Here is a 26,410-nt window from a genome sequence, read left to right as displayed (position 1 = left end):
CAAAAGGTCTCTAGACGGCATTCTGCTTCTCTTCGGGACTCTGTGTGTCACGTTCTCTGCTTTCTTCCCCATTCTTTTCCGAAGCCATCGACCTTGCGTGGAGGAATAGGGGCGGCACGGAGAAGACAAGCATAGCAGCAGCGAAGACAGTTACCGCAATCAACTGCAGGCGATACACATCATTGTATGTCTTGCGCACCATTAAAGCGACGGGTTTCTCCAGCTGGGGCAACACCGTTGTGGGCGAAGCCAGGAGTGACCTCATTACATCCTCCGGCAACGAATCGAGACGCTTGGGCATCTCGCTATGCAGGATTGCCGAGCAGACTGAGATTGCTATGCAGCCTCCCATTGTACGGATGGTGTTGTAGGCGCCCATCATGGCGGCTGCACAGAAGCGTGAGTTGGGAGGTCGACTTGTTGACGGTGTTACAGGATTTAACTCACCATTGTCTCGGTCTTCAACCTCTACTCGTCCCATCACCATGAGAATGGGCACCGCAGTGCCCATGCCTACGCCGATGATGACTTCGTAACCGTAGTATCTGTCTAGGACCTTCTCGCTGAACGGGATTTCGACAAGGAGGCCCACGCCCAGGACAACGAGAACGGTACTGATGGTGATTGTGTACCAGCCGTAACGAGTCGTCTTGGATAGCGCTATCCCGGAAAACATGGAGCAGAAGGATGACACCAGGAGAAGGGGTAGTAATCGAATGCCTGCCATTGTGGCGGAGTTCAGATGGACAAGCTGGTTTAGTTGCGGGAGCACGATGACGACCGCATAGAATACGGCGCCTTGGAAGAAGGCAGTGCTGCGTCTTTGTCAGGAACTGTTCTTGCACACAAGGTGGCAGGGGACTCGACAGAAATTCTTACAGTAGTAGGAAAGTAACTCTCGGAATCTTGAAGAGACGGAAAGGCATCACCGGCTCGATGACGGCTGCCGAGTTACGCTGAATAAACCATTCGTAGAGGAAGAAAAACACGACGGCAATACCGCCTGCCACGATAGTCCCGACGATTCTGGAGTCGCTCCACGGGTGCTCTGCGCCTCCAGTCTGAAGTCCGTAAAGCAACAAGACAGCCGATCCGATGGACAACAGCGACCCAATGAAGTCAATGCGTTTGAAGACGGACTTGCCGAAGTCCATATCATCTTTAGGGAAGGACCAGACGAGGACGGCGCCAGCAATTCCTGCTGCGGGCACACTTTGGGTGTGCGTTAGTAAGAGCCGGAAAGTCACTGCAGGCTGGGTGCCATAACTCACTTCAGGAGGAAGATCCATTTCCAGTCCCCGGTGTCGCTGATCACTCCTCCAAGGATTGGGCCGAGGATGCTTGCGAGGGCGAATACCGAGCTCACTGCTGCTGAATACGGCCCCAACCATCGAGCAGGGCAGATATCAATCACGGAGACAAAGACAACGGAGAATATGCCGGAACCGCCGATTCCCTGAAGAGCGCGAAAGACAATTCTGTGGAACGTTGTTTGATATTAGAGAGCAAGACATGAGAACTAGGTGTAGGCTTACAAATGCGTCAAAGTCATCGACTGAGCCGCAGCGCAAAGTCCCGAGAAGAGGGCGAACCATGCCAAGGCGAATAGAAGGATATTTCGTTGGCCAAAGATGTCGGTCAACTTGGAGTAGGTGAGAATGAAGCCTAGGCCGGATGTTCAGCTGGTTTGTTCGACGGATGGTTTGATCAGGTATGAACTTACCGCTGTTGGTTACCAGAAACGCTGTTACCACCCAGCCAACTTTGTTGTAGTCATTGAAATGAGTCCCGATCGTGGTGAGAGCCGTGGCGATGATGGTGGTCTCTAACGCGGAAAGGAACAGAGCTAATGCTAGGCTGGAGAACCCATGTCAGTCTCCATGTTGAGATAAAGTTGAGCGAGATGAACCCATGTCAATCAGACTTACCCTAGCATGCAGATATGAAGTCTCCAGCCGTAGATCGCGCGGGCGGGGTCTTGGAGCTTGTGCCCGATCGTCGTGGTGTTCTTGCCCGCAGCGGACGGCTGCAACTCGCCGTTCTTGTTGTCCATCGCGAGTTTGAAGCTGAGATGTCATTTACTCTAGCATTTCAAGGAATTGTGCGACGAATATATAGTACGAGGCACCGATTAATCCGGGACTGAAGATCTAAATAGGCTCCCGTGTCCCGCAAGGGACTTGGGCTGCCATTGGATGCATGTCAGATTGCCGGTAAGCCGGCGCGGCGGGTTTCCCACCAAACACACCGAATGGGTGCAGTTGCGTAAGAACTTATTCCGGTGGACGAAAACCTATCCCGGCTCCGAAGACGCCCGATGAAATAAGTCGCCGCCGCAATCCACACGCAAGGCTTCGTCAATCGGGATAATGCGCGGCTTACAGTGGTCTCATACCAAGCGAAAGGATCGCGTGCCCAAATCAGATCATACGGGCGGCTGGCCCCCGCAGGTTGAGAATCCTTCCGGGGAGTATTGAAGTCAGGCGTCATTTTCACTCACTGCTAGAGGCCCCATTTACCTAAGACTTAAATTTAAAGAGCGACAGGGTTAGACATGTCCCGCCATTCATTTACAACCTAAGAAATTATCCAGACGCGTGGGATGTAACGCGAGTTGGTCACCCGGCTTTCTCCAAACCTATAAAGCTTTAATCCGTATTGGGAGACATTTTCACCTCGCCACCCGACCCAGCACAAGACACCAAGCAACGATACCCAACATGCCCCATTGCGGCAGAAGAGGTTTCCCGTCCCGCACCGCCAACATCGTACCTCGTGTTACAATAGCCCCGTTGATCAGCAAAGCCGCTTCCCTCGTCGCCGGGACCAAGACGGCGGTACCCACCGCGATCCGCAGCACGGCACCGGCATACCCGGCCTGAGTGGGGTCAAGCCGGCCTCCGGAGAGCTCGGATATCCACCTGTTTTTGCCGGCGTAGTAATCCGCCGCACGCTGGTTCGGGAAGGAGATGCCAACGAAGGGAAGTGCCGAGAGGACGCATATGGCCCCGAAGGACCAGTTGGACAGGTTGGCGATCGCTCGGATGCTCATGGTGTCGGTCCGAATGAACCTGTTTGTTGGGTCTGTGGCTTGAACGAAGGCTTTCGGTGACAGCGGATTCGGTCCGTGGTTGACAGGAAACTTTATTCAGGAATCGAAGATGAGATTGGATGAGATAACTCCATGTTTTCTTGGCGAATAGTTGTGCCGACGCATCTTTTCAACAGGCCCTCGCGAGATGTGGCTGCTGACGTCAACGTCAGCACTACCCCTGACCAGCCCCCAAAAGAACGAGACGTATTACGGGGGCGTGTCCGAGCCGCGCCGCGCTGCTTCGGAATGGCGCAGCCGAAAAGCTTGTGGAATTTGGGGCTATCACGGCATGTCTCTGTTATCTGGTCTTTGACAAAAATCAATTGTTTGGCGAATCATCCTCACGGTATGATCGGTATGCTACTGGATCTACTCGACCTGCTCTCTCGCCTCCAGCAATCCGCCGTGTCTAGCCGGTCTGACGGCTCCGAACCCCGCCTCATTTCGGGCGATGGGATGGCCTGCATGTAGAAGTCAGGCTGGCGTGCGTAGCTACTCGAGCCGGTCACGCGAGAGTCGTGGCCTCGTTGGTAGTCTTTGAGGAGTGCGTAGAAGAAGGCGGTGTTTGCGACGATGCAAGCGCAGAGTATCTCGATGGATGCCCACTAGGATAGGTTAGTCTCTAGTTCATCTTTCAAGTATCGCGGAAGAAACTCACCATGGAGCGAGACCGCTGCGATACTGCCTGGTTCAGTATCATGGGCAGTCGCATGATGGTAATTACTACAATGAGGCCAGCAATGCTGAAGAGAAGAATGAGTTGCGCTTTTCTGCTGGATGTTAGTGACGATGTTCGTCGGGTTTGTCGCAATAGTGACTTACACTTTTCCGTCAAGCTTGACGTGACGAAGGATGGGAAACGGAAAAATGATGAGGGCGATATCAGTGACAATGTTAAAGACAGCCATGGTGACAAGATTGCCGACCGCTCGGTGACAGGAGTATTGACCCGTCGGATCAGGAAGCCACATCCTAACAGATATTAGCCCAAACAGAGCCTTGGGATGGGAGCGCAGATCATCGACTTACAAAGACAGTGGCCGGCATTCGGCTAGAGTGGGTATCAAGACAATAAAGAAAGTGACGACAATGAACCACCAGAGCGCAGTAGTGGCGACCTTCCCCCAATGGAAGACATCGACGAAACGGGAATAGAAGTTGAGCAGGCACAGCTTCAGAGACCACAAACTAGAAGGCAAGAAAAAAAGCTGAGTCAGACGTGCATTTGATATTGAAGATCGTCTCACCGCCAGGTTGCCTCGCAAGGCTGGATCGACATGCGAGTGAGACCTGGGGGCGGCATGCAAGCGAACTTACAACATGGCATAAAATATTCGTGACGGGATCAGCAGCTTCCGCGAGGCGACATAGTTCTCCTCAAGCTGCGCGATGGAGACGCCCTGCGCGGCGGCGTCTTCTGGTGTTGGTAGGCCGAAGGTGTGTGTCGGGTTGAGGACGAAGGAGATTGCGATGCAGGTGGTGCGGCCGATGAGAGGCACGATGGCAAAGGCCATGTAGGCGTCGTCGGCGTGCCATGTCCGGTGGCACGAGTCGTGGACCCTGCAGCGCGAGAAGATGCGGTAGCCGCAGCGGACGAGGATGAGAGCCGCGCATATGCTGGCGGTGACGATGTCGAAGGTTACGTCTACTGACATGATCATGATCTCGTTGTCGCTGTTCTCGTCGCTTTCACGGTATGCGTCGTCGGTGGAGGTTATGTTCGCAGCTGCTCGACGGCAATGGCAACCATGGCGTGTTATGCCGCGGCCGACATGGTGATATGTAGTCTAAGTGCTCGTTCGAGGTACTCCCGTCCGGCCTGATCGAAGGGCTTAGAGGAGAATTGATCTCGAAGGTCTTTGAGCTCCCGGTTGCTGCTTGGACGAAAACGGCGACGGGTCCTCGGAATCGGTGCTAGAAATAAATCGTTTCGATGCTTCGACGTTGAGGCCGTGTTTGAAGTCGGGGTGTGGGGAAAGAGATCAAGGGAGACGGACAGGATGGGACGAACGTGACAGGCAAGGACTGGATTCTTAAGAGCCAAAAGGGACGCTGCGCAATATTGGGGTTACTCAAAAGCGAAGGGCACAGGAAAGGGAAAGGATCAAAGGGAATGGCAGACGGCAGACGGGTAGTCTGAGTCAGCTACGGCATACCACCAACACACCCCCAGCCATTTGCCAAGCTGCCTTTATGCTAGTCTCGTGTCTTTCGAGTCCGTCGCACGCGGGGGCGGTAGTGAAGGGCGGGAAGGTGTAAGGAGGACAGCTGGAAGGATGGATGGGATGTGATGGGTGGACGAGAGGGCGAGGCTTTCTTTTTGCTGCCGCCGCTGATGGGAGACTGACACATATTTCAGCTGAGAGAGAGCAGAAACGGACCGGCGGTTTCTGGATGGACATGGATCCGGCGAGGGTTGCCAAGGTGCATGCAGCTGAACTCTGGAAAAGGTCATTGATGATCCGGGACTGCGGTCAAGGTACAGTGTGATTCGCGCGATGGCCCGGGGGAACGGTAGCGCAAGCTCTCCTCCCAGTCGTTGGCCTGCCGCCTACGAGCTCTTCTCGGGTTGTCGGGTCCTCAAGCTGGTCAATGGTCCAATTTCCCCGCATGGAGTCGCCCGGGGGTACCCATGACGCCAAGCATCGTTCATAGTGATCTCTCGTAACGGCATGGCGGATGTTGTGCTGAAGACTTTGCTTGCCCCCCGGTGCCTGGCGCCAGAGAATTATGATTCATGAAAATATGGAGAGTGTAAACAAGATGCGAAGTTGTGAGCTCTGAGTAGTGTTCCGGTGTCTTCACGCATGGCACGGATAAGACGGAGCAACATGAATGCCCAAGACCCCATTGATCGCCAGCCATAATAGAACCCGATCAAGGTCCAACACAACGGTGGCGCTGGCACTTGGCTGGCACAACGGCTTCCCGGCGAACAATTGAGACGGACCCGTACCCCTTCCGCGCCTCTCGCTTCCCAAGAACGCCTTCTGTCTCTTTGAGTTCGGCCTAAGCCCGACCCCGGGAGGTTGGCTCGCGCGCTTGTCAGTTCCGTCCCAAACTTTAGTCCCAGCTGTCTCCATTGCATCCTAGCGCTCCATCGACATTTGCGCCTTACCATCGGATGACAGGACTGTGTTACTGGCAGGACTGGTCCAGGCACCAGATGTTTCCCAGCTCGCCGTTCCAGGCCCGCAGGCCTTTATGATCCAGCAAGGGTTGATGACAGATTCATCGGCGGCCTTTGCTTCAGCGACTCCGCCCGTCTCCGCATGCCGCCTGTTCCCCGAAAGAGCGCACGACCTTAACTAACCCCCCTTGGGCCGCCAGGATCCCTGAGGGCGTTAATCAATCAGGGCTGATGTTGCATCGCCTGCGAAAGAGCTGGGTTTGCACTGGACAACGCAACCCTGACAGGCAGTTGGCGGATTGCGCCTCTAATGACGATGATCTGCACACAAAATTACGTGCACTCGTCAGGTTGCCTGCCCGTCGCTGTCTTTGAGAGTGTTGGATCTGCTCTGCGCCGTGTCGCTCTTTGTCCGAATGAAGGGCGGACGCACTGGGTTTCCGTCGTCCGCTTCGCGGCTGCAATGTGCCCTTCATTTGATCCTCGCTTGCCCTGTCTCACGGCTGTGCCACCGTCTGTGTTCCACTGCATGTCCAATATTATGTGATACTGGGGGCGCATTCAGTCGAACTCGGACAGCTCCTTCACTGCTACAATGCGGGTGCCACGGCATTTGGAACGCCTTGCATTGAAAACGGCCAAGACGCCTGCTGGACTCAGTCACCCCAGACGCCATGTCTTAGCCACTCGATGCTAGGCTGGAAGAGAGCTTGAGATTTCTTTCAGCCACACTCTACCGCCTTTTCCGGTCGGAGTCCGCGATTTTGAAATGAGGCCCTTTTCAACCTGTTTCTCGTGGTCATTGAGCAATCATTTCGTGATGAACCAATTGCGGAACAGGTTTTGAGAGCTTCCTCAAATGTGCGGCAAGCGAGGATAGACAATATGATTGTCAACTCTTTCATTTTGTGCAACCATCACGCGTATATCGTTGGAGAACAAATTTCATCTTGCCTCGAATTGTGTTTTTGTGAATACGTATGCTCTTGGCAGGCGAGCCATCGGCGGTATACTGACTCACTACCTCCTCACAGAAGACCTCTGAAAGAGATTCAAAGTTGCATATCAAGGACATGCTACAAGAGCAACTTAGCTATGCGGAAGTCTGCGCTGACGGAGGTCAGTTAGGTATATGAAGCATCATCGCTGCACTTCTAGTGTGAGCCTTCGATATGAAGCCCAAAGACTTGGAAGACCAAAACCCCAACGAAGCCTCGAAAAAGAGAAAAAGAATGGAGTTTCGAAGGTTTGATGCTGTCTTGTTTTGACGTTGCCCATCTAGACCGGCTGAAGTACCCGCAATTGCATCTATCATCGGATGGCCCGGTTATAAGACGGAGAATATCTGCAACAATGACTCTGAAACTCAATTCTTGCAGCGCAAGTCGAGTCAGATTTGCCATGAGAAGGGATGTTGGCCATGGTTCATCATTTCCGAGAAACCATGTTGCCGAAACCGAGTCGCCGGGATCAGGTCCGTGGGGTTGGGTATCCTTTTCCGTTCGGGGTCGCGACCTTCCCCGGACCATGACCCGCGACGCGGGGGAGCCCCCCACAACTGGTCTCAGAAAACTCCGGGGAGGGTACGGAGCGACCAAGAGGCTCTGCTATGCTCATGAACAGAGGCTTCGGCTAGCTTGGGCTAATGGACTCCGGCAAGTTGGATAATGGAAATATACTTATAGCCTATGGGGTCCACCATACGTCAAGCTCAGGGTGTTCCTAAGATGGGCACTTGGTTTCTTGCAAACACCCAGTATCCTCCTTGTTACGATCACGCCTATCGAACATCACCATGCCGTCCGTAAAAAGAGCGATTCGGATCGCCGGCTCCTCCGGCGGCTTCTCCGACCGGCAGCGCGCCATCGGTGACCTCGCCAAGAACTGCGACATCGACTGCATCATCGGCGACTGGTTGTCAGAGTGTACCATGACACTCCACGGAGCACAAAAGACCGAAAACCAACGGCTGAAGCAGGCCGGACAGCTTGCAGCGGACACCGTTGGCCTTTTCGACCCCACGTTCATGGAGAACCTCTCGCCGGCGCTGTCGTACATGGAGAAGAAGAACATCAAGATGGCCGTCAACGCCGGCGCCAGTGACACCGAGTTGCTCGCAGGGTTGGTTGAAGAAGAGATCAAGAAGCAGGGGCTGGACTTGAAGGTCGGCTGGGTCAGTGGCGACGAAGTCACTGAGACGGTGAAGAGGCTGCACGCTGAGGGTGAGGTTTTCACGAGTTTGATGAACGGGCAGCCGTTGAAGGACTGGGGGTTCGATGACATTCTTGCTGCACAGTAAGACGAATCATACCACTATTAAGGAGATTACGATATACTCACAAGCTCTAGATGTTACCTCGGCGGCGCTGGCATCGCTGAAGCTCTCCGTCAAGGTTGTGACATTGTCATTGCTGGTCGTGTTGCCGACGCAGCCCCGACAATCGGCGCGTCAATGTGGTGGCACGGCTGGGACCGCGAAACCGACCTCGACCAAATTGCTGGCTCGCTCGTATGCGGGCATTTGATAGAGTGCTCTGCGTACGTCTGCGGCGGGTACTACTCCGGCTTCAAGGCGTTGATGGACAAGTGTGAGAACATTGGGTTCCCCATCGCGGAAGTTGAGGCAGACGGCACCTGCGTCATTACCAAGGAGCCTGGAACTGGAGGTGAAGTGTCCGTTGGAACAGTCAGCTCGCAGCTGCTGTATGAAATTCAAGGACCCCTTTACTACGGCTCCGATGTCACTGCCAACCTCGAAGGTGTGGTGATGACCCAGGTTGGCCCGGATCGGGTGCAAGTCACCGGCGTCAAGGGCCTTCCAGCGCCGTCGACGACGAAAGTTGGATTGACTGCCTTTGGTGGATACCAAGCGGAGTTTCACTACTACATTGTCGGCCTCGATCTCGAAGCCAAGGCCGAGTGGACGGAGCGGCAGATTCGCCACTCGATTGGCGATGCCATCAAGGATCTGTCCTGCCTCAAATTCACTCTCAACGGCTACTGCCCAGAGAATCCACGAAACCAAGAAGTGGCAACAGTCGACTTCCGGATATTCGTTCAGACAAAGCGCAAGGCACTGGTCGACAAGTTCACCCTTGACGTCCCTGGTTTCAACCGCTGGTGCATGGAGAATTTCCTGCAAAGCTGCCCCGGAGCGACTTTGGGCAATGATCAGAGGCAATCGGAAGGAAAGCCCTTTTTCGAATACTACGTCACCCTGTTACCGCAGTCTGAGGTGAAGCACCGCGTCGAGATGCCGTGGGCTGGCAAGTCGATCGATATTCCAGTGCAGAAGAACCTCCGGGCAGACTACCCACGCGACCAGACCAGCTATGAGACTACCAACCCTGTAGACCTCGACGACTTTGGTCCAACGACGAGGGGCCCGCTTGGATGGATTGTCGGTGGCCGATCGGGTGACAAGGCGAGCGACGCCAATGTTGGGTTCTACGTCCGACATGCTGATGAGTGGGACTGGCTGCGGAGTGTGTTAACAACGGAAAAGATCAAGCAGTTGCTGGACGGTAGTGATAATGGAAAGAAGGTTGAGAGATTTGAGATCCCGGGCATCAGGGCTGTTCATTTCTTATTGAGAGATCACCTGGACCGTGGTTTCAACTCGACGAGTGAGTATGACACCCTCGGGAAGAATGTGTGTGAGTATTTGCGGGCAAAGCATGTGGATATCCCGAACAAATTCCTTCGTCGTGGCATCTTCTAAGATGTCGTATGTGTACATACTCTTTGTTTCCCGAATGGTACGAATGGCAGCGCCGTTTACCTTATTTCTCCCTCCTGCCCCACGTGACCGGAAGCTTCCGGGTTGAAAACTGGAGCCTCGGCTACGGCATCGGCTCCGGGACGGCAGTCCGGGCTGATAGGGTGGAGACGGACACGGCACGGACCGGGGGTGAGATAGCGAAAGCTCAAATTGCCCTGATAAGCGTGGGAAAGCACATGACTTCGAGAGACACGACTCTATAGCAGAAATTTGCTACCGTCCGTCGTATTTCTTATCGGGTCTCGCATATTTCGGTAAGCGTGTAGCGGCGCTACGGACAGCCGTAACAGGCGCAAAACCTGCCGATCCCCCAGCCTTTGCGTTCATGCCCCTCCCACGTGGGGTGTTTTTGGTGCGTGTCATTGGTGTAGATGCTGCACGCCAAAGCACCAACAGGAGGAACGTTTCATTCAATCTCAAGCTTGTTCCCAAGCGGCCAATGAGAAACGCAAGATATCACATATTCTTGCGGCGAGAATGCAGACCCTGACGGCCGGTTCTTTATCCCTCAACTGCGGCAATTGCTGCTCAGGGCAACATCCCACGTGTGGCTTTTTGGTCAGGAAAAAGCCATAGTGAGGAAAAGCTATGCATTGGCCACTAAGATGAGGACCCATGCAGACGGCCAACACTGAAGACTGTTGGCCGCAAGGAACATGACGAACGAGATCATAGATGGCCTCAAACGACTGCACGCTCAAGTACAATAGTGGGGTACCCATGCACCAAGTTTCGCCCGAGGTGTGACATTGGCCGGATGCCGTACCGTGTTCCCTCACCCCGCAGATAAATCACGTAGCTGGGACCTTTTTTCGTCTGATTCTTTCTTCTCTTCTCTCTCGATCGATGTCATCTGCATCTTCTGCATTCTCTCTCAAACACAACGGTCATGTATGGATCGGAAGACACGGCGGCTATGAAGGATCCTACGACACAGAAGAAGGTCGACTCCGATGCGCCGGCGTACGGCGCGGAGGACGTCTCCATCAGCTCCGGCATGGATATCTTGGAAAACGAGGGCGAGGATCCCGTGCTCGCCAAGAAGATGCACCTCGTCAATGACGTATGATACACAACTCTACGCTCTCACGGGTCTCCCCGACTCATGCGGACGCGACCACTCTCGAAGACTCATGTGAAATGAGATCTCAATGGCCCAAAGAACGGAACTGACCTCTACAGGCTAACGACGAGATCGGCTGGACTCCCTTTCACTGGAAGCTCTTTATGCTCAACGGCTTCGGCTACGCTGTGGACTCGCTTATCGCGCTTGTTCAGTCCGTAACGAATGCGGCAGTGTACCTCGAGTTGGCGTCGCCGTCGGACTACGTCAACGCCGGAACTGTGTCGTTGTACGTCGGTCTTTTGATTGGAGCGATTTTCTGGGGTTTCGGGGCCGACATCATTGGCAGGAGGATTGCCTTCAATGGTATGATCTGCTCCACTCAAGTCTAAGTTGGGTGGGAAACTCACAGCAATCAGTAACGCTTCTGATCACGTCTCTGGCGACAATCATCTCCGGCGCAAGCCCTAATCTGGTCTTTTGGGCCGCCTTCGTTGCTATTTCGGCATTCGGCGCAGGCGGAAATCTGGTCCTTGACCCGACGGTGTTTCTCGAGTTCCTTCCCAGCAACAAGCAGTGGACCGTGACGGCTCTTGCTCTTTGGTGGGGACTGGGCCAGGCTATCGTTGGCTTCATCAGTTGGGGATTCTTGAGTGAGTTCCGAACTCTTACTGATGTCATATGCTGAAGAATCTTGTGTTACTGACTTATCTTTAGCTCAGAAGCGATGGAACTGCGTCGAAGGCCAAACGTGTAACTGGTCAACCAACGCTGGCTGGAGATACGTTTCCTTCACTTCGGGCGCGTTCGTTTTCGTCGCCTCGGTTCTGCGCGTCACCATTATGCGTCTACAAGAAACACCGAAGTACCTCCTCAGCGTTGGTCGCGACGAGGATCTTGTCCGCAACTACCAGAAGCTGGCGCAGAAGTACAACAGGCCGTGTTCGCTCACTCTCGAGAAGCTTGAGGCGTGCGGGCAAATCAAGTCTGCCGGGCAGAAGCGTAACAGCTTCAAGTTCGTCATTCGTGAATTGGGTGCCCATGTTAAAGGTCTCTTCGTTACCAAGAAGATGAGCCGGAGCACTTCCATGGTCTGGATGTCATGGACACTGATCGGCCTGGCGTACCCACTGTTCTATGTTTTCCTCCCGTGAGTTCTTTCAAGTTGATGCATGAGTGATAAGAAAGCTCACGAGTTACAGATCTTATCTTTCGACTCGAGTCCCTGACGCAGAGGAGACACCATATGAAACCTGGCGTAACTTCACTCTGACAAACATTTCGGGCGTTCCTGGACCGATCCTGGCCGGTATTCTTGCCAACATCCCCAAGGTCGGTCGCAAGTACACCATGGTCATCGGAGCCATTATCTCCATGGCGCTGTTCTTCGGGTACACCGCAGTGAGCACACCAGCACAAAATGTCGGCATCAGCTGTGCAATTGGTGAGTTTTCAGAAACACCGTAAAACCACAGAATGTTCAGACTGACGAGTTATGCAGCATTTGGTATCAATATCTACTATGGCACCCTCTACGCGTACACCGTCGAAGTGTTCCCTTCCGCTCACCGTGCTACTGGCAACGGCATCGCCGTAGCTTTTAACCGTTTGATGGGCATTGTCTCCGCCTTCGTCGCGTCATCGGGAAACACCGCCAGTGCCGTGCCTCTGTACGTCTGCGCGGCACTTTTTGGACTGATGGCAGTGGTTTCCGCTCTGTTCCCGTTCGAGCCGTATGGCCGCCGAAGTTCATGAGCCAGATACGAGCTTGGTCATTCAATAATGGAGCTGAAAGAAGGATAGAACGCACCCTCCAGGAACCAGAGAACACAAGCAAGTCGTGTTTTCTGTTGCTTCATGATGCGCAAAGTCCCCCCTCACGAATTCGGTGGTAATTCATGGGTGGGATCAGAATAACACCCGAGCCCGACTGGCTTGCATCTGAAAGGCCTTATCCATACCTGGTGGGCAAGTGTGGGCCGAATGATAGTCTTCGAAGTGGTCCAGTCTCCAGAATTGGATAATTGTGAGCAAGTCATGAGACGAGATTTCTCCTTGTTCAGGAGTTTCCAGCAGGGCTTATCGGGCCGGAATGTCAACCTGTCAGGAAATCACAGTAGAGGATAGATAATACAAACTAGATACCCAGCATCCTATGTACGCTTTGTATTTATTGTTTAACGCCCGCCATTTCCCATACTAGCAAATGCTATGTATGTCTCGCGCGTAACCAATGTATGGCCTGCAAAATATGTGAATTCTCCGCACAAAAGTCGAATATGGTCAAAACATATCCATACAAGTTAACACGGACGGGCGAACGAAAAGTTACTGGAATTGAGTAATCAAGACCCCAACAGCATTTTCATTGGGTTTACCAGGCTTACATGGGTATCTTAGTCGGTTGACAACCGATTACTTTGCCCAAAGCAGCAAGAGGGCACGATTCTCGCCAGATGTTTCTACGGTCTGACCAGTGCAACACCAGATTTCCCAGGAATGCCAGTCAACTCGTAACGATGGACCGTCCAAGACATTTTCGGATCAAGGGTCTCGTGTCAGAGCAGCCAGACCTCAGAGTAACCATTATACAGGTTGTTTTGGCCGATATCCTGGATCTTGGCATGATGAAGAAGAATCTCGACCCCATTTCTGCTCGTTTAAACTTGCTCCTAATCTTGGAAATAGCTGCTTTCACCGCCGCACGCGCCATGCGACGGCTTTATGACCGAGCGTGAGTTGATGGGCACTGGCAAGAAGACGCGAGCCCTCGGAGAAATCCAAGTGCTCATCATGATTCGGCCACTTCTTGAACGTCGAGTTTCGCTTCCAGACAAGACATTCGGCTCGTATTTCCGCCGTACTCGGCGAGCTCGGTCTCATGAGGGCTGCGGCTCATTGCCGAACCTCATCGACGGTAAGATGGTGGTGAGCGCACGGTGCAGTTCCCTTGAGACTGTAACTACCGGCACTTTGGACGTCAATACCGTAGAGTGTCAAGTCGGTTGCCAAGGTGAATTTCCCAAGGTGGTCACGGGATCCTTGACGGGAGTGCTACGATGTACAGTTTGCATAATCCCCTACATTTGCTCTTACATTCCTTGGCAGCAAAGACGTCCTAGACTTCAATTTACATCATACGTACTAAATTTCCCTGATGCTCCAAATACAGAATGTTCCACCGAGGTTTAATCGGTCGTCGTGGAAACAGAGCGCAGGCTAAGCTTAAAGAATGGTAGCAACCCAAAACGGTTTCAACATCTGCGTTTACTCCCAGCCCACACACTCTCTGAGTTCGCCTCACATCGCACTCCGAAACACCCCCACGCCAGGTCTTGCCCACACAGCCAGTGTTTCTCGGCCGGCGCCAGAGCTCAATAGCCCCGTGATGAGCAGTGACTCCGAAACGGTCGAAGATCCCATCTAATCGCACGGGAAGCCACCCCGGCATCCCGCAGCGACCCTTTGCGATCGGAAACTCCACCCGTAACAGAAGCTTTTGACGAGCTGGCAGTGATGAAAGACCTAGGATGCACCACGCGGGTCATCACTCACGTCTGGCCATAGCTTCAGCATTAAGTGGCGTACTATCGTTTTCGTCAACTTAATCCGACTTCATTGTCAGCCTCATTCTCGAGCATCAGTCTAGATGCTCTTGGCTTCTCTCTTGGCTGCATAAACTCCCTTTCATTTCCCCTCTCTGGTGATTCGTTTCAGTTGACTTCCCGCGGCTGCATGTCGGCATGTGGACTTTTGGTTTATTCATCAGCGAGCCAAGTGAGAATAAACTCCAGCCTCGTCTGATTCACGTCTGACAAAGAGTGCCCCTATACCCGACACAGGATGGCTCGCGGGATGGTTTGCGGGGAAGGGGCCGGAAGAAATGGAAATTCGAGTCCCGCGGGCGTTGCGGCGCGTGCAGCGCGGAGCAAAAAGAAAGACATGCTTATTCGCTAGCCTGCATGCGCAAAAGCCGTTAATGGCGACATTGGTACCAAGTAAGGTTGCGCCAAATGTACCCCTAGAACTTGAGGTTATTATATGGCTGTCAAAGGTGTCATTCGATACACCGCGGGCTCTATCGCTGGCGATCGCTCCAATGAGCCGGCAGTAGCACAACGTCAACGACCAGACCCTGTGACGAGCCGTTCGCCATAATAGCCATCCATGGCAATAAAACGAAACGATGGCAGAAAAAGTGAGTTTTTTGACGAAGGGGTTCAACTGTCTTCCCATGCTGCCTCTCACAAAATCAATTCCGAAAATGGGACGGCTGAAGAGCCCGCGCGGTTATTGTTCGTCCGTGCAGGAAACAACAAACTTTCGTCGCATCTGAATCTTCACGATATGATCGTCGAGTATGAAGATCGTTCCCTGTCGGCGGGTCAGGACGTGTATGATTGGATATCGCATTACCTGCCAAGATGCCAGGGTCTCGGATGGTGTAATTCGTTCTCGGTGAGAGAGCCTCATGGTGACTCCATGTCCAGAACGACAACCCCCTCTCGATCTTCGTTCTTGGCCGCAGAGACTTCATGTTGAAACTTCAAGTTGGAAAGTCTAAGCTGGTCCAGGCACGGGAATAATGAGCTGGAGATCGGTTGAAGGCGAATCTAGCAGTTCACATGAACGAGTTTCTCAAGGCGTCAATCAGGAAGCCACAAGGTCAGAAGTGTTGAGAACTGGAGACGTCAAGAGATATAAGTTCAGAGCGTCTTTCCCCCTTTTCCCATACATAATACCCGGCCGCGCACACACACTCACCCCGCCCATTGATTAGCATTACTACAATAAGGATCCGTTATGCTTGTCCCTTCTCTTCAGCATGTGGCCACTGTGGCCTTGGCCTGCTACGTCTCATTCGGCCTTGCAGTTCCCAATGTACAGTCAGTGACTGATACGAAGTCTCTTAATGAGGTGAGGTTTGCATACTGCGAGTTTTCCACGAGATGTTTCACTAGTACTAATACCATTGGCTTCTGACGCAGAGGAACGAAGCCGTGAACAGCCCAGACGTCGCCGTAAGTAACACCATCTCCAGATGAGTCATTGATACATCTCTAATTACTGAGTAGGGTATTGGAGAGGGATTGCAAGCTCGTGCGAACAAAAAGCCACCAGCACGCCCGCGCCCTCGCCCACGCCCGCGCCCGCGACCGGCGCCGGCAGTCGTGGTTCCTCTGGCCGTACCGCCTCAGCCTCCTCGTGTCCAAGTGCGACCTCCGCCGAGGCCGCCTGCGCGACGACCTCCTCCGCCACCGCGAAGAAGACCCCCCTAAACAATTTCCATTCTCAGAAAACGCGATGGAGGCGTTGGGATCGACACGTTTGGAGATGTGTGCATCGTCGGAGGTACTTGTGCTCTACTCCCAGTTTGAGGAATTATTCGATACAGCCAACGTTCACTATCGGGTATTGGAATACGTTATGAGATTACCTCATCAGAATGCGCTGAAGATGTGAAGTAGGAAAGACGTGCGAAAGACTGTGACTACGTATATACGTACCGATACTATGAATAAGAATCTTAAGTCAGGTCGCGCTCTGTGCAGAGGGCCTTGGATTTGTAATGCCCAAATGGTGACCGTATCTCATCAAGGCAGATCATGGTGAAGATGCGGAAGAAGAACGACGAAAATACGGTGGAGACTTTCCTGACGGATGTAAGACAAAAGTCCCGTTGACGTACACAAGTCGTCTGCCTGAAGCCACCTTCCAAATATGGATCTGTGGAGCGTTCGGTCCATCTGTTGTGCAATAAAGACACATCACATTGTCGCACATGTCATTCGTGCCATTTTAACTCATCGCAACGAAGTGAGTACATTTAACTTTCTAATCCCATGAACCCTCCCGCACCGGTTTGCAGCATAGTTCATCCTGTCCGAAAACGACCAACAAAATGCTTGACTACGATTGGCACCTAAGCACACCGCGCCTGTACATCTCCCACGTCAATCCTTCCAATGATATCCATTGCGACTTCTTCATCGAGTACATGAGCGACCGAGGGAGCGCCAAGCTTGACGAGCTGTCAAGAACCATGCCAAAACGAGAGGCAATTGCGAAGCTACACATCTTGCCCCGCCTCGAGCGGATGGAAAAGCTGGGCTGGGGCAGGTATCTGGTCTCGCTAAAGCCTGAGGCCGTCGACGAGGATGGTTCGACTATCCCCTTTACACAGCGTCCTCTCGAGCCCATCGGTTGCGTTACGATGCAACTGGCTAGATATCCTGGAGGTGGCCCGACCGCACCCGATCTTGGATTTTCATTTCTTGACAGGTACCAAGGGAAAGGGTATGCCACGGAGGCTGCTCAGAGACTGATGAAGTATTTTGAAGAGGAAAGAGGGCAGAAGGGGTTTCTTGGTCTCACTGACCCAGAGAATGACAAAGCGAAGAAAATGTTTCAACGGATGGGATTCGAGGACAGAGGAGAACGAGATGTGGTTGGTGTCGTAGAAGGGAAGACGTTTACGGCCTCAGTTTGGAGTAAAGGACTGGAAAGGGAGTTGGAAGAATATGGTTTCTAGTAGATGATGAAGTCGATAAGCATGTGCGCTTGGAAATCATTGCAAAGTGAATGCGACCACCATGATGCGGAAATTTTGGTTCATTCTTATTTGGATCTCCAGGGATACATCCTGAGCTGGCGCCGAACTCTGCGCCGAACTCTGTGAAAGGCGTTCATGTCAAACTGAGAGACAAAGAAGGGGCTGGGCTTTTGGTGGTCAACTCAAGCCAACCTTATCTCACACCGCGGACGGGGATGGTCTCCTGCGAAGCCTGACATTGAGACCTTTCTGCGAGACGAACCAACTTAAAGATAATGTTAGACACTTTCAAGGTGGCTAGTACATCCAAAACTTACTGGCACTTTTCCTCCAACAAGGCATTCGGGTCGACCAATTCAATGTCAAAATGTAAAAGTAGAGTGGGGATGAGCTGCAATGTGGTCAGCACAAGATTGGTCAATGAACGCTCTGAAGAGTTTGGGATAAGAATCTTGCCTTTGCCATCTCCATCCAGCTGATATCTGTCGTAGAAAGTTAGCTCGGTTTGTAAAAGGAAGTTTCCGCTGATGACCTACTTCTGCCTATGCACATTCGCGCTCCGGAACCGAATGCGAAGAAAAAGCGGTCTATTACAGTAATGTCAGCGAGCGAAGGTGGTATGGTACCACGTAGCTTACGCAGGTCGCCATTATCCTCTTTCAGCCACCGCTCAGGCCTGAAAGAATGTACGTCTTGGCCATAGACTGTTGTGTTGCGATGGACCACCCACGGGTTAACCCCTACAACGGACTACACGATCATGGTCAGCAAACATCTCTCAAATAAACTTAAGGCTGACAAAGAACTTACCCCAGCCGGCATGAAACGTCCATCAATCTCATATCCACCTTTGGGAACAACACGCGGCAGGGTCATGCCAACAGCCGGATGCAACCTCAATGCCTCGTACATGGCAGCTTGGAGATACGGCATTTTCTCAGACTCAGCGACGGTAACAGGGTCACTGAGCTTTCCTTGTTGCCAAAGAGTATCGACTTCTTCAATGAGCTTTCTCTTGGCCTCGGGATACTTCAGCATATAGTAGATGATCGCGCGGATGGAAATGGCTGTCGTATCGCTGCCGGCGAAGATGTTCGATGTCGCCATTGAGACCAGATCCGAGTTGTCAAATTGGTCAGGTTTGTCATGGTGCACAGCGAGGAGCTTTCCAAGGATGTCCTGGTGGTCGGATCCACGGTCCTGCCTAGCAGCCACCTCGCGTGCTGCGAACTTCCTCAAGCTACCGTGTCGAGAGGCGATACCAAGCCATGTACCGATAACTGGGGATAAGTAATCATGAAGCCAGTAGAGCCAAGGGACTTGACCAATCCAAGCAGCCGACTGCAAGGCATTTTCAATCTGCTTGAAAGATCCGTCATCTGACCCAACGTCCATGAAGCCGAAACGCTTGGAGAATGTAACCTCGCCAATTACGTCTAGAATATGTCAGCCAAAAGTCACAGGGACAACCGCTAGGTTTGTTCAAGCAGGTTCTTGGCTTTGCGCTTACCAAAGGCATAGAGCTGGACCCAATTGCCCATATCCACAGTTTGTCCCACCATCTCGTTAAGCTTATCGAATAAAACATGGATGGCGCTGTCCACATATGGCTCCAACTCCTTCAAAGTGGACATAGCATATGGTCTGCTGACCAGTCGTCTTTGGGCAGCATGGATTGCATCATCGCGTTCAGGAAACAGGTCAAATTTTCGTCGTCCTTGCCAGACACTGTACCAGTCGGACTTTCGAAATTTCGACCCAGCACCTGAGCCGGTTAGCGTCAAAGCACACCGCCGGGAACGACTTACCGTAAATTGTCTTGATTGACGTGAGATCCGAGATACTCCTACACGGGATGCACATCAGCGGCCTGTCTTGGGCAAGCGTAAGGCTCTTGTTCACTTACACTTCACTAGGGGCAATCCGAACGACCTTGCCGTGGATTTCATGGAGGCGCATCATGATCACATGGAGGTCTCCTTTGTATGAGTGGTACGCAAGCCATCCTCGCGAGAGGCTGGCCCAGTATGGCCCCGGTATGCCAGCAAATGCTGAGAAGTAACGTTGATAGACAACCCACAAAGCAAGGAAGATGGCTGGTGCAAATTTGAGAGCCGCCAGTAGCGAGAACGAGCTCGTTTGGTCAGCGATGTCATTCATGTTGAGCTTGGTTTGATAAATGACACAGCCGTCAAAGCTTTAGAAATGACAAAATCGTTCGAGAATTAAACAAGCAAAGTCTTCTTTAAATGTGGCTGTCCGGTGTCCCGAGGGCCCGAATTCCCAATAGGCATATCCTTACTGGCCGATCGCAGAAGGATTACCCGGACTATCCGAGGTAGGTTGTTCCCCATGAGGTATGGAGTAGTTGATCTGAAGGCTGTTGCGGGGTAATACGATCAACTATTTCTCGCTATGGTCGCGACTTGAGACGTCCGTCCAACCACCGAATTCCCCGAAACACCCCCGGCATGTAGAATCGGGAAGTCGTTAGCGGCCCCATTTACGCCCGCCGGCCCCGCCCCCGCCATCGCCGATGCACGTCCGAAGCGAGCAAGAGCTACAGCTGCGAGGTAAGATATTTGCCTGTCTGGTGCAATTTTGGTGATTGCGTCTACGTGACAACATTGCTCAGTGATAAGTGACGAGGTGATGGATTGATTGCACTTGTCCCTGGTATTCGCCTGGACTTGATGAGGAGGAACAATGCCGAAGCCTTTGGAGTCAAGAGATTCCTGTACAGGGTGCGAAAGAAGCGGACCCTCTATTTTGTGAATAATTCTTTTGTGAATACTTATATAACTAAAGGGAATATAAGGACCCTTTTTTTCCTCTACTCTAACCTAGGCTAATCTCTTTAATTACTATATTATAACTTAGATAAGGGTAATAATAGTAATTAGTTTTTAGAACTATTTACTATATTTCTTATTAAATATCCTATTAATCTCCCTTATATTATTCTTATTCTTTAGGTTTTTAGTAATCTTTTTAAATCTCTATTTAATTTAATAGAGGACTTAATTTTAAAGATCTTCTAAGAACTTAATATATATTATAAAGAGATATAGAGATACTATATTATTATTCTTAGTTATAAAAATATAACTAAGTTATTATTAAATATATAGTAAATTAGTTTTTTTTAGATATTTAATATTACTAGTAGTAAGGGTTATATTAATTAAATAGGGGGTATATATAAGATTTATCTTAGAAAATTTTAAATTTAAATTATAGTATAATAGGGGGTTACTTCTACTAACTTAGCTAAGTAACTTAAAAATCCCCTTTATATACCCTATAGGTTAGTTATAGAGGTTATACTCCCTCCACATATTTCCCTATCAGAGTTATATAGCAGTTAACAAGGTACGCCTCCAGGCGGCAAACTGCGAAGAAGAAAAGTTAGAAGGGAAGAAAGAAGCGGACCCTCTCGTTGGTCTGGAAGGTAGAGCACCGTATACGTGGACTGCATCATAACTTATCACTTGAGCTTGGGTTGAAGAAGTTTACCGCCATATCTTCAAGTATTCAGTTATGCAACGTGATACAGACATATTCTTGGTGTCTGTCAAGAGAAATAAAGAACAGCTTAGTGCCAATGTTTGAGGCTTGAGTTCAGTCGGCTAATGTCACGTTACGAACGTTGGCACGGAATATGTTGGCAGTAAAACACGTTCGATATTGAATCACTAGCCCGATGTGTGGTTCTTGTCATTCAACTCTTCGATTAAAGCACCAGCGATCAGATGAACTAATGCCGAGGCCTGAAGAATTGGTTTTTCCTGTTAACACTGTATATTTGGGATAGAGTGAATCACCACAACCCCAAGAACGTGCCTGGTGAATGGATGCCACAAGTCACCACAAGTCAACAATATTGACTCACGAGGTTCACCGCAAGGGGTATTTATTTTCTAGAAATGATCTGCGGCTTCTTTTCTTCTTTCCACACAGACTACGAAGATTGCTCACATCACACCCACAGACCATTTCGATTCTACTCTTCACAATGCTTCTCAAGGCTATCGCTCTTCTTCCCCTTGCCGCTCTTGCGGCCAAGGTGAGAATATCATTTCATTCTAGAGATCAATCTGAGTGGCCACTAAATTTTAACTGCAGGCTGCCACCATCGGCAGCACCGCCTCTCAAGCTCCGATCACAGGCTACAGTGTCTACGTTCCTGAGTGGGAGGTCCAGGCATTCCCCGGAGGAGAGACTCAAATCATTAGCGGGACCGTAGAGCAGGTCTTGGACGAGCTTCGCAAGATCAACCCCAACTACGACGAGGACTTTGGCATCAAGAACAACACCGAGTCTGGGCTGGCCGGTATGGTGGGCCCCAAGGCTGACTTTGAGGGAGCCCCAACCGTATGTGACGGCTGGGAGCTTGCGAACACCGCCCGCATTCGCGAGGGAATCTCCCACCTTGATGGTGTCGATGGAAAGCCTCACAGAGGTGCCGGCCCTGCCAGCTGGTAAGCTTCTAGCCACACTGGCCAATCTTGTACGAAATTGTTGACAGCCCACAAAGCGGACGTGTATCTTGCAGCTATAACTCAGCAATTTGGTGGTGCAACGATGTAAGTTACCTGGACTTCAATCTTTTGCCAAGCGACACAGCTGACAAGTAGCTGAAGGAAACCAAGGTCAAAGAACTCAACTCCTTCCGTGAGATCTCCGACGGCGCACTCTATGTCATCAAGAAGTGCCGAGTTGGCGAGAGCACCAGAGTCGCTGGCCAGGCTTTCCACAAGGACAATTGGAACGTCATCGTTCGTTGGGCCAGATGCTGAGCAAGTCTCGAGACGTTCGGTCTTCACGTGGATCCAAGTACTTGACAATACGACGGTAGCTATGTAGCCTAGTTGTAGTAGCACAGATAAACCGGATGAAGTTTGCCACCTTACAGATCCTACCTATTCTGCGATCAATATGAATTCCAAAAGAGGACGACCTGATAACGTCTCTAGAATTACATGAAAATAGGCGAAACTTCCCATTCATGAATTCCTCCAAACCGGACCTTTTGTTTATTTCCGAGAAATGGACCCATCGTCATCCAGCGGCGCTCTCCAGGACTGTTGGAGAAACATCACATGCTGTTGTAACTAATGCTAGAAGCCAACATCTACATCCGTCAATTACAAAGAACTCCTGAACCATGACCATTTGTCCATGTCAGCCTAATCGTAAGACAAACTCGGGGATTCCCAGCCCGAATGCCGGGATCGTGGGAGAAAGACAGGGTGACATGGTTGACCGCCCTGTAAAGAACCCCACCGCCCTGACTCAGTTAGGCAGGAGATCACTGCCGCGCGCAAGGCGATCCGCCTATGCGCCGGTAGAAGGAAACGTTTCCCCTTTTTGGCATCCAGATGCAACCCTGTTGACGCAACATCTCAAAGCCGTAACTCGTATGCCTGAAATCTTGTTAAATGGTGTAATCACACCTACACCGGTCCGAGTAGCGGCCGCTCCCGGCACCTAGGATGCATGTCATCAGCCGGAGCCATTACTTGCAATGGTCTAGTAATGGCGACATTTTCATTTGCCAGTCTTGCCCCTGTCCCGTATTCGCCGCCATCTTGACCCAATAACATTGACATTAATTGATGTTAATCAGCTGGAAAACTCTCCCACCGGCAAATCGTCGATATGATCTTATGTGCAACGGTACTTCCGACCCCGGCAGGCTTAGCTAGAGATTTAGGTACAAATACTACATGAAGGGACAAGTCCCAGCGTGAAAGTTTACTTGTAGTCTAATCACTGTCGCTCATTTTTCTTCAATATGCTGGGGTCTCGGTTGATGTTCCTTCAAGCCTGCATGGCTTCGGTCGGTGTCTTGGCCACCTTGACCGAGGAGCTGTATCCTTGGCAGCCTCCTCAACCGGGCGACTTGCGATCACCTTGCCCTGGAATCAACGCCCTGGCCAACCACGGACTCTTACCTCGAGATGGTCGCGATATCGACCTGGATGTGCTCGGAGCGGCCACTGCACTCGGATTTAATATGGACCACGAGACGATGCTTCTTGTTGGTATTCCTGCTTTGAAGACTTCGACTACGGGGAATGCGTCAACCTTTCACCTCAGCGACGTCAACCAACACATGCCTCAAGTCATCGAGCACGACGGTAGCCTGACGCGCGACGACGCCTACTTTGGAGACTCTCTTCACTTCAGCCCTGCTGCTTGGGGACGCACGTTGGCTGGATGGGGTGACGTTGACATTATCGATGTTCGTAACATCTGTTTGTAAAGCTCTCATAGGAGCTTCAGCTAACGATTCATAACAGTTCGCCGCTGCTGCCCGGGAAATCAAGGCTCGATTTGAGTGGGGAGAGAAGTTCAACCCCGAGTTCAACGCCACGTTTGCGAGAAGCGGTTCGCTTCTGCAGTACGCGCTACTGTTATCGGCCTTTGGAGATTATGGTGATGCGAACAAGACGCTTGTGCGCTACTGGGTTGAGAATGAGAGACTTCCTCTCAGTCTGGGATGGCAGCCACCTGCGAAGCCGATTATCCATGATATGAACGCACTCATCGCAGCAAATATCTCGGCTCTGTGGGACGCAGATACCTCTTCAAACACGACCAAACGGGACTTCCAGTACCTTGGTCATTAACATCCTAATAAAAGATATATTCGAATCCCATCTTTATAAAATCTGCCAAAAGGCTTGCCAGAAAGACGCCATCACAGTTGGGGATTGAAACCCATGGCCCCCTTTTCATACTGGCGTGCATTTTCTATTGAGTAGCATGATGCCACACTGGAGGCATTCTCCTGGAAACACACTGTGACAAATGAGTTTTCGCGATGATAAGCTCGCGGGCAGTTTGGTGTCAAGTGTCGTTTGAAAAGCCCGCATTAGCTGATTTTTATTCAAAGTCCATTCGTTTACAGCTCCACAACGTTCCAGGCAATTCACTCTCCCGCGCTGATTAACAAGAACGACAGGCTATTGTATTTCCAGCTCTTCCAAATTCTGTCTCCAAAATTGGAGAAGTGGTCATCGATACAACGATCAGCCTTGATAGCTGTCAAAGGTTCCTTCCTTTCGCAAAACATTGTACAGGACTTTTGCGCGGGTGTAATCCCGCAGCCTCGCGAATCGAGCATACCAGTTTTTGTGGGCTTTGAAAGGTATGCAAACGGAACGCAGCGCATCTTGATGCCCGACATCGGAATCATTGAAATATCTCACAGTTCAAGTTATTGATCTCAGTCAGGATAGCCATACCGAGAAAGACATGAGTCGGAGATGCTCTCGGTTTCAAAGGGCATCCACCTCCGAATAGTGGCTTGGTCTCCTTTGTCAAGCTATGTAAGGCATCAAGGCGCAGCAAGTGTACCTTATCCTCGACTTGGAGACTATCAGTATGGCTATACAGTCATCTCAGGGATTCAACTTTATCTCGGAGTTGGAGAGGTCCTTCAACCGCCTGTCTTTGAAGTTGAAAGTTCTGGTAGTCGTGCATGTATAGTTCAGTGTCTTCGAAATGCGTTACAGAGAATATGGCAGACTTATTTGCCCCTATAAGAGGTACAGCGCGAAAGAAAGTCACGACAAGGTCGTTGAGGCGCATCTTAGGCGGTCATGTTGGAGGCAATCACAAGGTATTCAGGGCACTCGGGAGTTCTTGGTGAAAATGAAAGAATTGAATACAAACATGGAGCTTTTACACGCTGCCAGAGATAGTTAGTCTTTCAATTTCATTTTCTGTCAATTTTATAGATTTTCATTCGGTTCATGTTCAATCCAACTCCTCACTCAACGTGTCCATTGCGCATATTCCAACGTTCGAATCAAAGTGCAAAAGCAAGAGTTGAAACGTCGACATGATCTTCCACACACACTAAGCGTATACCAACTCTAGACGCAGTAAGGAGAACCGTTCAGGGCGTTGAAAGAGCACGTCTTCCCAGTCTCACAAGATCCACCCCTCACCCACTTGCCCTCAGTCGAGCAAACATCCCAGCCCCACCTCTGAACATGGCTGCATTGATACGTCCCAGGAGCGCAAACACGACTATCCGCCTTGGGAGTGCAGTAAGGATACCCAGCTACCGGGCTACAAGTGCACGTCTCAGTGGCCGCGCAGTCGAGGGTATGGCCCCAGCTGCCAGCACTGTTGCACGTTTCGATGCTCCAGCCCTTGGAGTCGTCGTACTTGCACTGGTACTTCCCGGGGAAGCACTGTTTCCCGGTCTCCTTGGCGGAGTTCTTGGGCGGGTTGGGCACGCAGTAGGGAGACCCGTTGAGGGAGTTGAAGACGCAGGTTTCTGTTGGCGTGCAGTTGCCGCCGTTCACCCATTTGGAGGTGTTGCAGACGTCCCAGCCCCAGGTGCTATCTGGATTTTGGCGGCACTGGTATTTGGTGGGGGTGCAGACGGCACCGGTGTCGGTGGGTTGGCGGGGTGAGGTTGCTTGTTCCATTGGTGAAGCCTTTGACGGTCTCAAGCTTGGGAAGGGCTAGGGTAATGGCGGGAAGGAAGATGGCGGCGAAAGTAAAAGACTTCATGTTAAGTATTTTGGAGGTGTATTGAAATGTAGGCTGAGAGCCAATTGGAATACGATAATCGAGTTTAGAAGTGGATGACTTGATGGGAAGAGTGATGACTGGGACTTGATTGCGTTGATTGGAATGATGATTTGAGTACAGAACGAAGACAAGGAATCAAACTCATTTTGTATGCCCCCTTGAGGGTTTCCAACCCGGTGGTGATGTAAATAACTTGTAAAGTCAGTGTAACTTCCTCGAATCCTCATCGACGT

General features: G+C 51.4%; 9 protein-coding genes across 9 annotated transcripts; 5 read left to right on the top strand and 4 right to left on the bottom strand.

Annotated features, from left to right (window-relative positions):
- Window positions 1-10: 10 nt before the first annotated feature.
- GCG54_00010096 (Multidrug resistance protein 3) lies at window positions 11-2,053 on the bottom strand (the record flags this gene model as incomplete). Its single annotated transcript, XM_045410028.1, has 7 exons — window positions 11-387; window positions 448-815; window positions 880-1,212; window positions 1,272-1,478; window positions 1,536-1,665; window positions 1,724-1,857; window positions 1,929-2,053. The coding sequence occupies 7 exons, from the start codon at window positions 2,051-2,053 to the stop codon at window positions 11-13; spliced, it is 1,674 nt and encodes a 557-aa protein (XP_045259063.1).
- A 618-nt stretch (window positions 2,054-2,671) lies between these two features.
- Window positions 2,672-4,818, bottom strand: GCG54_00010095 (uncharacterized protein; the record flags this gene model as incomplete). The annotated part of the gene is made up of 6 exons (XM_045410027.1): window positions 2,672-3,090; window positions 3,528-3,699; window positions 3,753-3,864; window positions 3,917-4,066; window positions 4,124-4,282; window positions 4,412-4,818. Coding segments are annotated over 6 exons (1,419 nt in total), but the record flags the coding sequence as incomplete, so codon positions are not given.
- Window positions 4,819-8,019: 3,201 nt separating this feature from the next.
- GCG54_00010094 (uncharacterized protein) lies at window positions 8,020-9,945 on the top strand (the record flags this gene model as incomplete). The annotated part of the gene is made up of 2 exons (XM_045410026.1): window positions 8,020-8,519; window positions 8,574-9,945. 2 exons carry the CDS (start codon window positions 8,020-8,022, stop codon window positions 9,943-9,945), a joined length of 1,872 nt encoding a protein of 623 aa, XP_045259061.1.
- Window positions 9,946-10,894: 949 nt separating this feature from the next.
- On the top strand, window positions 10,895-12,823 carry GCG54_00010093 (Synaptic vesicle glycoprotein 2C; the record flags this gene model as incomplete). Its single annotated transcript, XM_045410025.1, has 6 exons — window positions 10,895-11,068; window positions 11,188-11,434; window positions 11,488-11,721; window positions 11,786-12,218; window positions 12,271-12,512; window positions 12,570-12,823. 6 exons carry the CDS (start codon window positions 10,895-10,897, stop codon window positions 12,821-12,823), a joined length of 1,584 nt encoding a protein of 527 aa, XP_045259060.1.
- A 4,147-nt stretch (window positions 12,824-16,970) lies between these two features.
- GCG54_00010092 (uncharacterized protein) lies at window positions 16,971-17,600 on the top strand (the record flags this gene model as incomplete). The annotated part of the gene is made up of 1 exon (XM_045410024.1): window positions 16,971-17,600. The coding sequence occupies one exon, from the start codon at window positions 16,971-16,973 to the stop codon at window positions 17,598-17,600; it is 630 nt and encodes a 209-aa protein (XP_045259059.1).
- A 334-nt stretch (window positions 17,601-17,934) lies between these two features.
- GCG54_00010091 (Cytochrome P450 monooxygenase gsfF) lies at window positions 17,935-19,781 on the bottom strand (the record flags this gene model as incomplete). The annotated part of the gene is made up of 7 exons (XM_045410023.1): window positions 17,935-18,096; window positions 18,158-18,163; window positions 18,216-18,371; window positions 18,432-19,057; window positions 19,132-19,386; window positions 19,430-19,467; window positions 19,528-19,781. 7 exons carry the CDS (start codon window positions 19,779-19,781, stop codon window positions 17,935-17,937), a joined length of 1,497 nt encoding a protein of 498 aa, XP_045259058.1.
- A 1,855-nt stretch (window positions 19,782-21,636) lies between these two features.
- Window positions 21,637-22,420, top strand: GCG54_00010090 (uncharacterized protein; the record flags this gene model as incomplete). Its single annotated transcript, XM_045410022.1, has 4 exons — window positions 21,637-21,687; window positions 21,747-22,102; window positions 22,150-22,207; window positions 22,259-22,420. The coding sequence occupies 4 exons, from the start codon at window positions 21,637-21,639 to the stop codon at window positions 22,418-22,420; spliced, it is 627 nt and encodes a 208-aa protein (XP_045259057.1).
- Window positions 22,421-23,418: 998 nt separating this feature from the next.
- On the top strand, window positions 23,419-24,256 carry GCG54_00010089 (Aromatic peroxygenase; the record flags this gene model as incomplete). The annotated part of the gene is made up of 2 exons (XM_045410021.1): window positions 23,419-23,868; window positions 23,927-24,256. 2 exons carry the CDS (start codon window positions 23,419-23,421, stop codon window positions 24,254-24,256), a joined length of 780 nt encoding a protein of 259 aa, XP_045259056.1.
- Window positions 24,257-25,507: 1,251 nt separating this feature from the next.
- Window positions 25,508-26,071, bottom strand: GCG54_00010088 (uncharacterized protein; the record flags this gene model as incomplete). Its single annotated transcript, XM_045410020.1, has 1 exon — window positions 25,508-26,071. One exon carries the CDS (start codon window positions 26,069-26,071, stop codon window positions 25,508-25,510), a length of 564 nt encoding a protein of 187 aa, XP_045259055.1.
- Between the last annotated feature and the right edge of the window lie 339 nt (window positions 26,072-26,410).

Source organism: Colletotrichum gloeosporioides (genome assembly GCF_011800055.1).
Source record: "Colletotrichum gloeosporioides strain Lc1 chromosome Unknown consensus_82, whole genome shotgun sequence".
Taxonomy (NCBI): domain Eukaryota; kingdom Fungi; phylum Ascomycota; class Sordariomycetes; order Glomerellales; family Glomerellaceae; genus Colletotrichum; species Colletotrichum gloeosporioides.
This window is presented reverse-complemented; position numbering and strand designations above follow the sequence as displayed.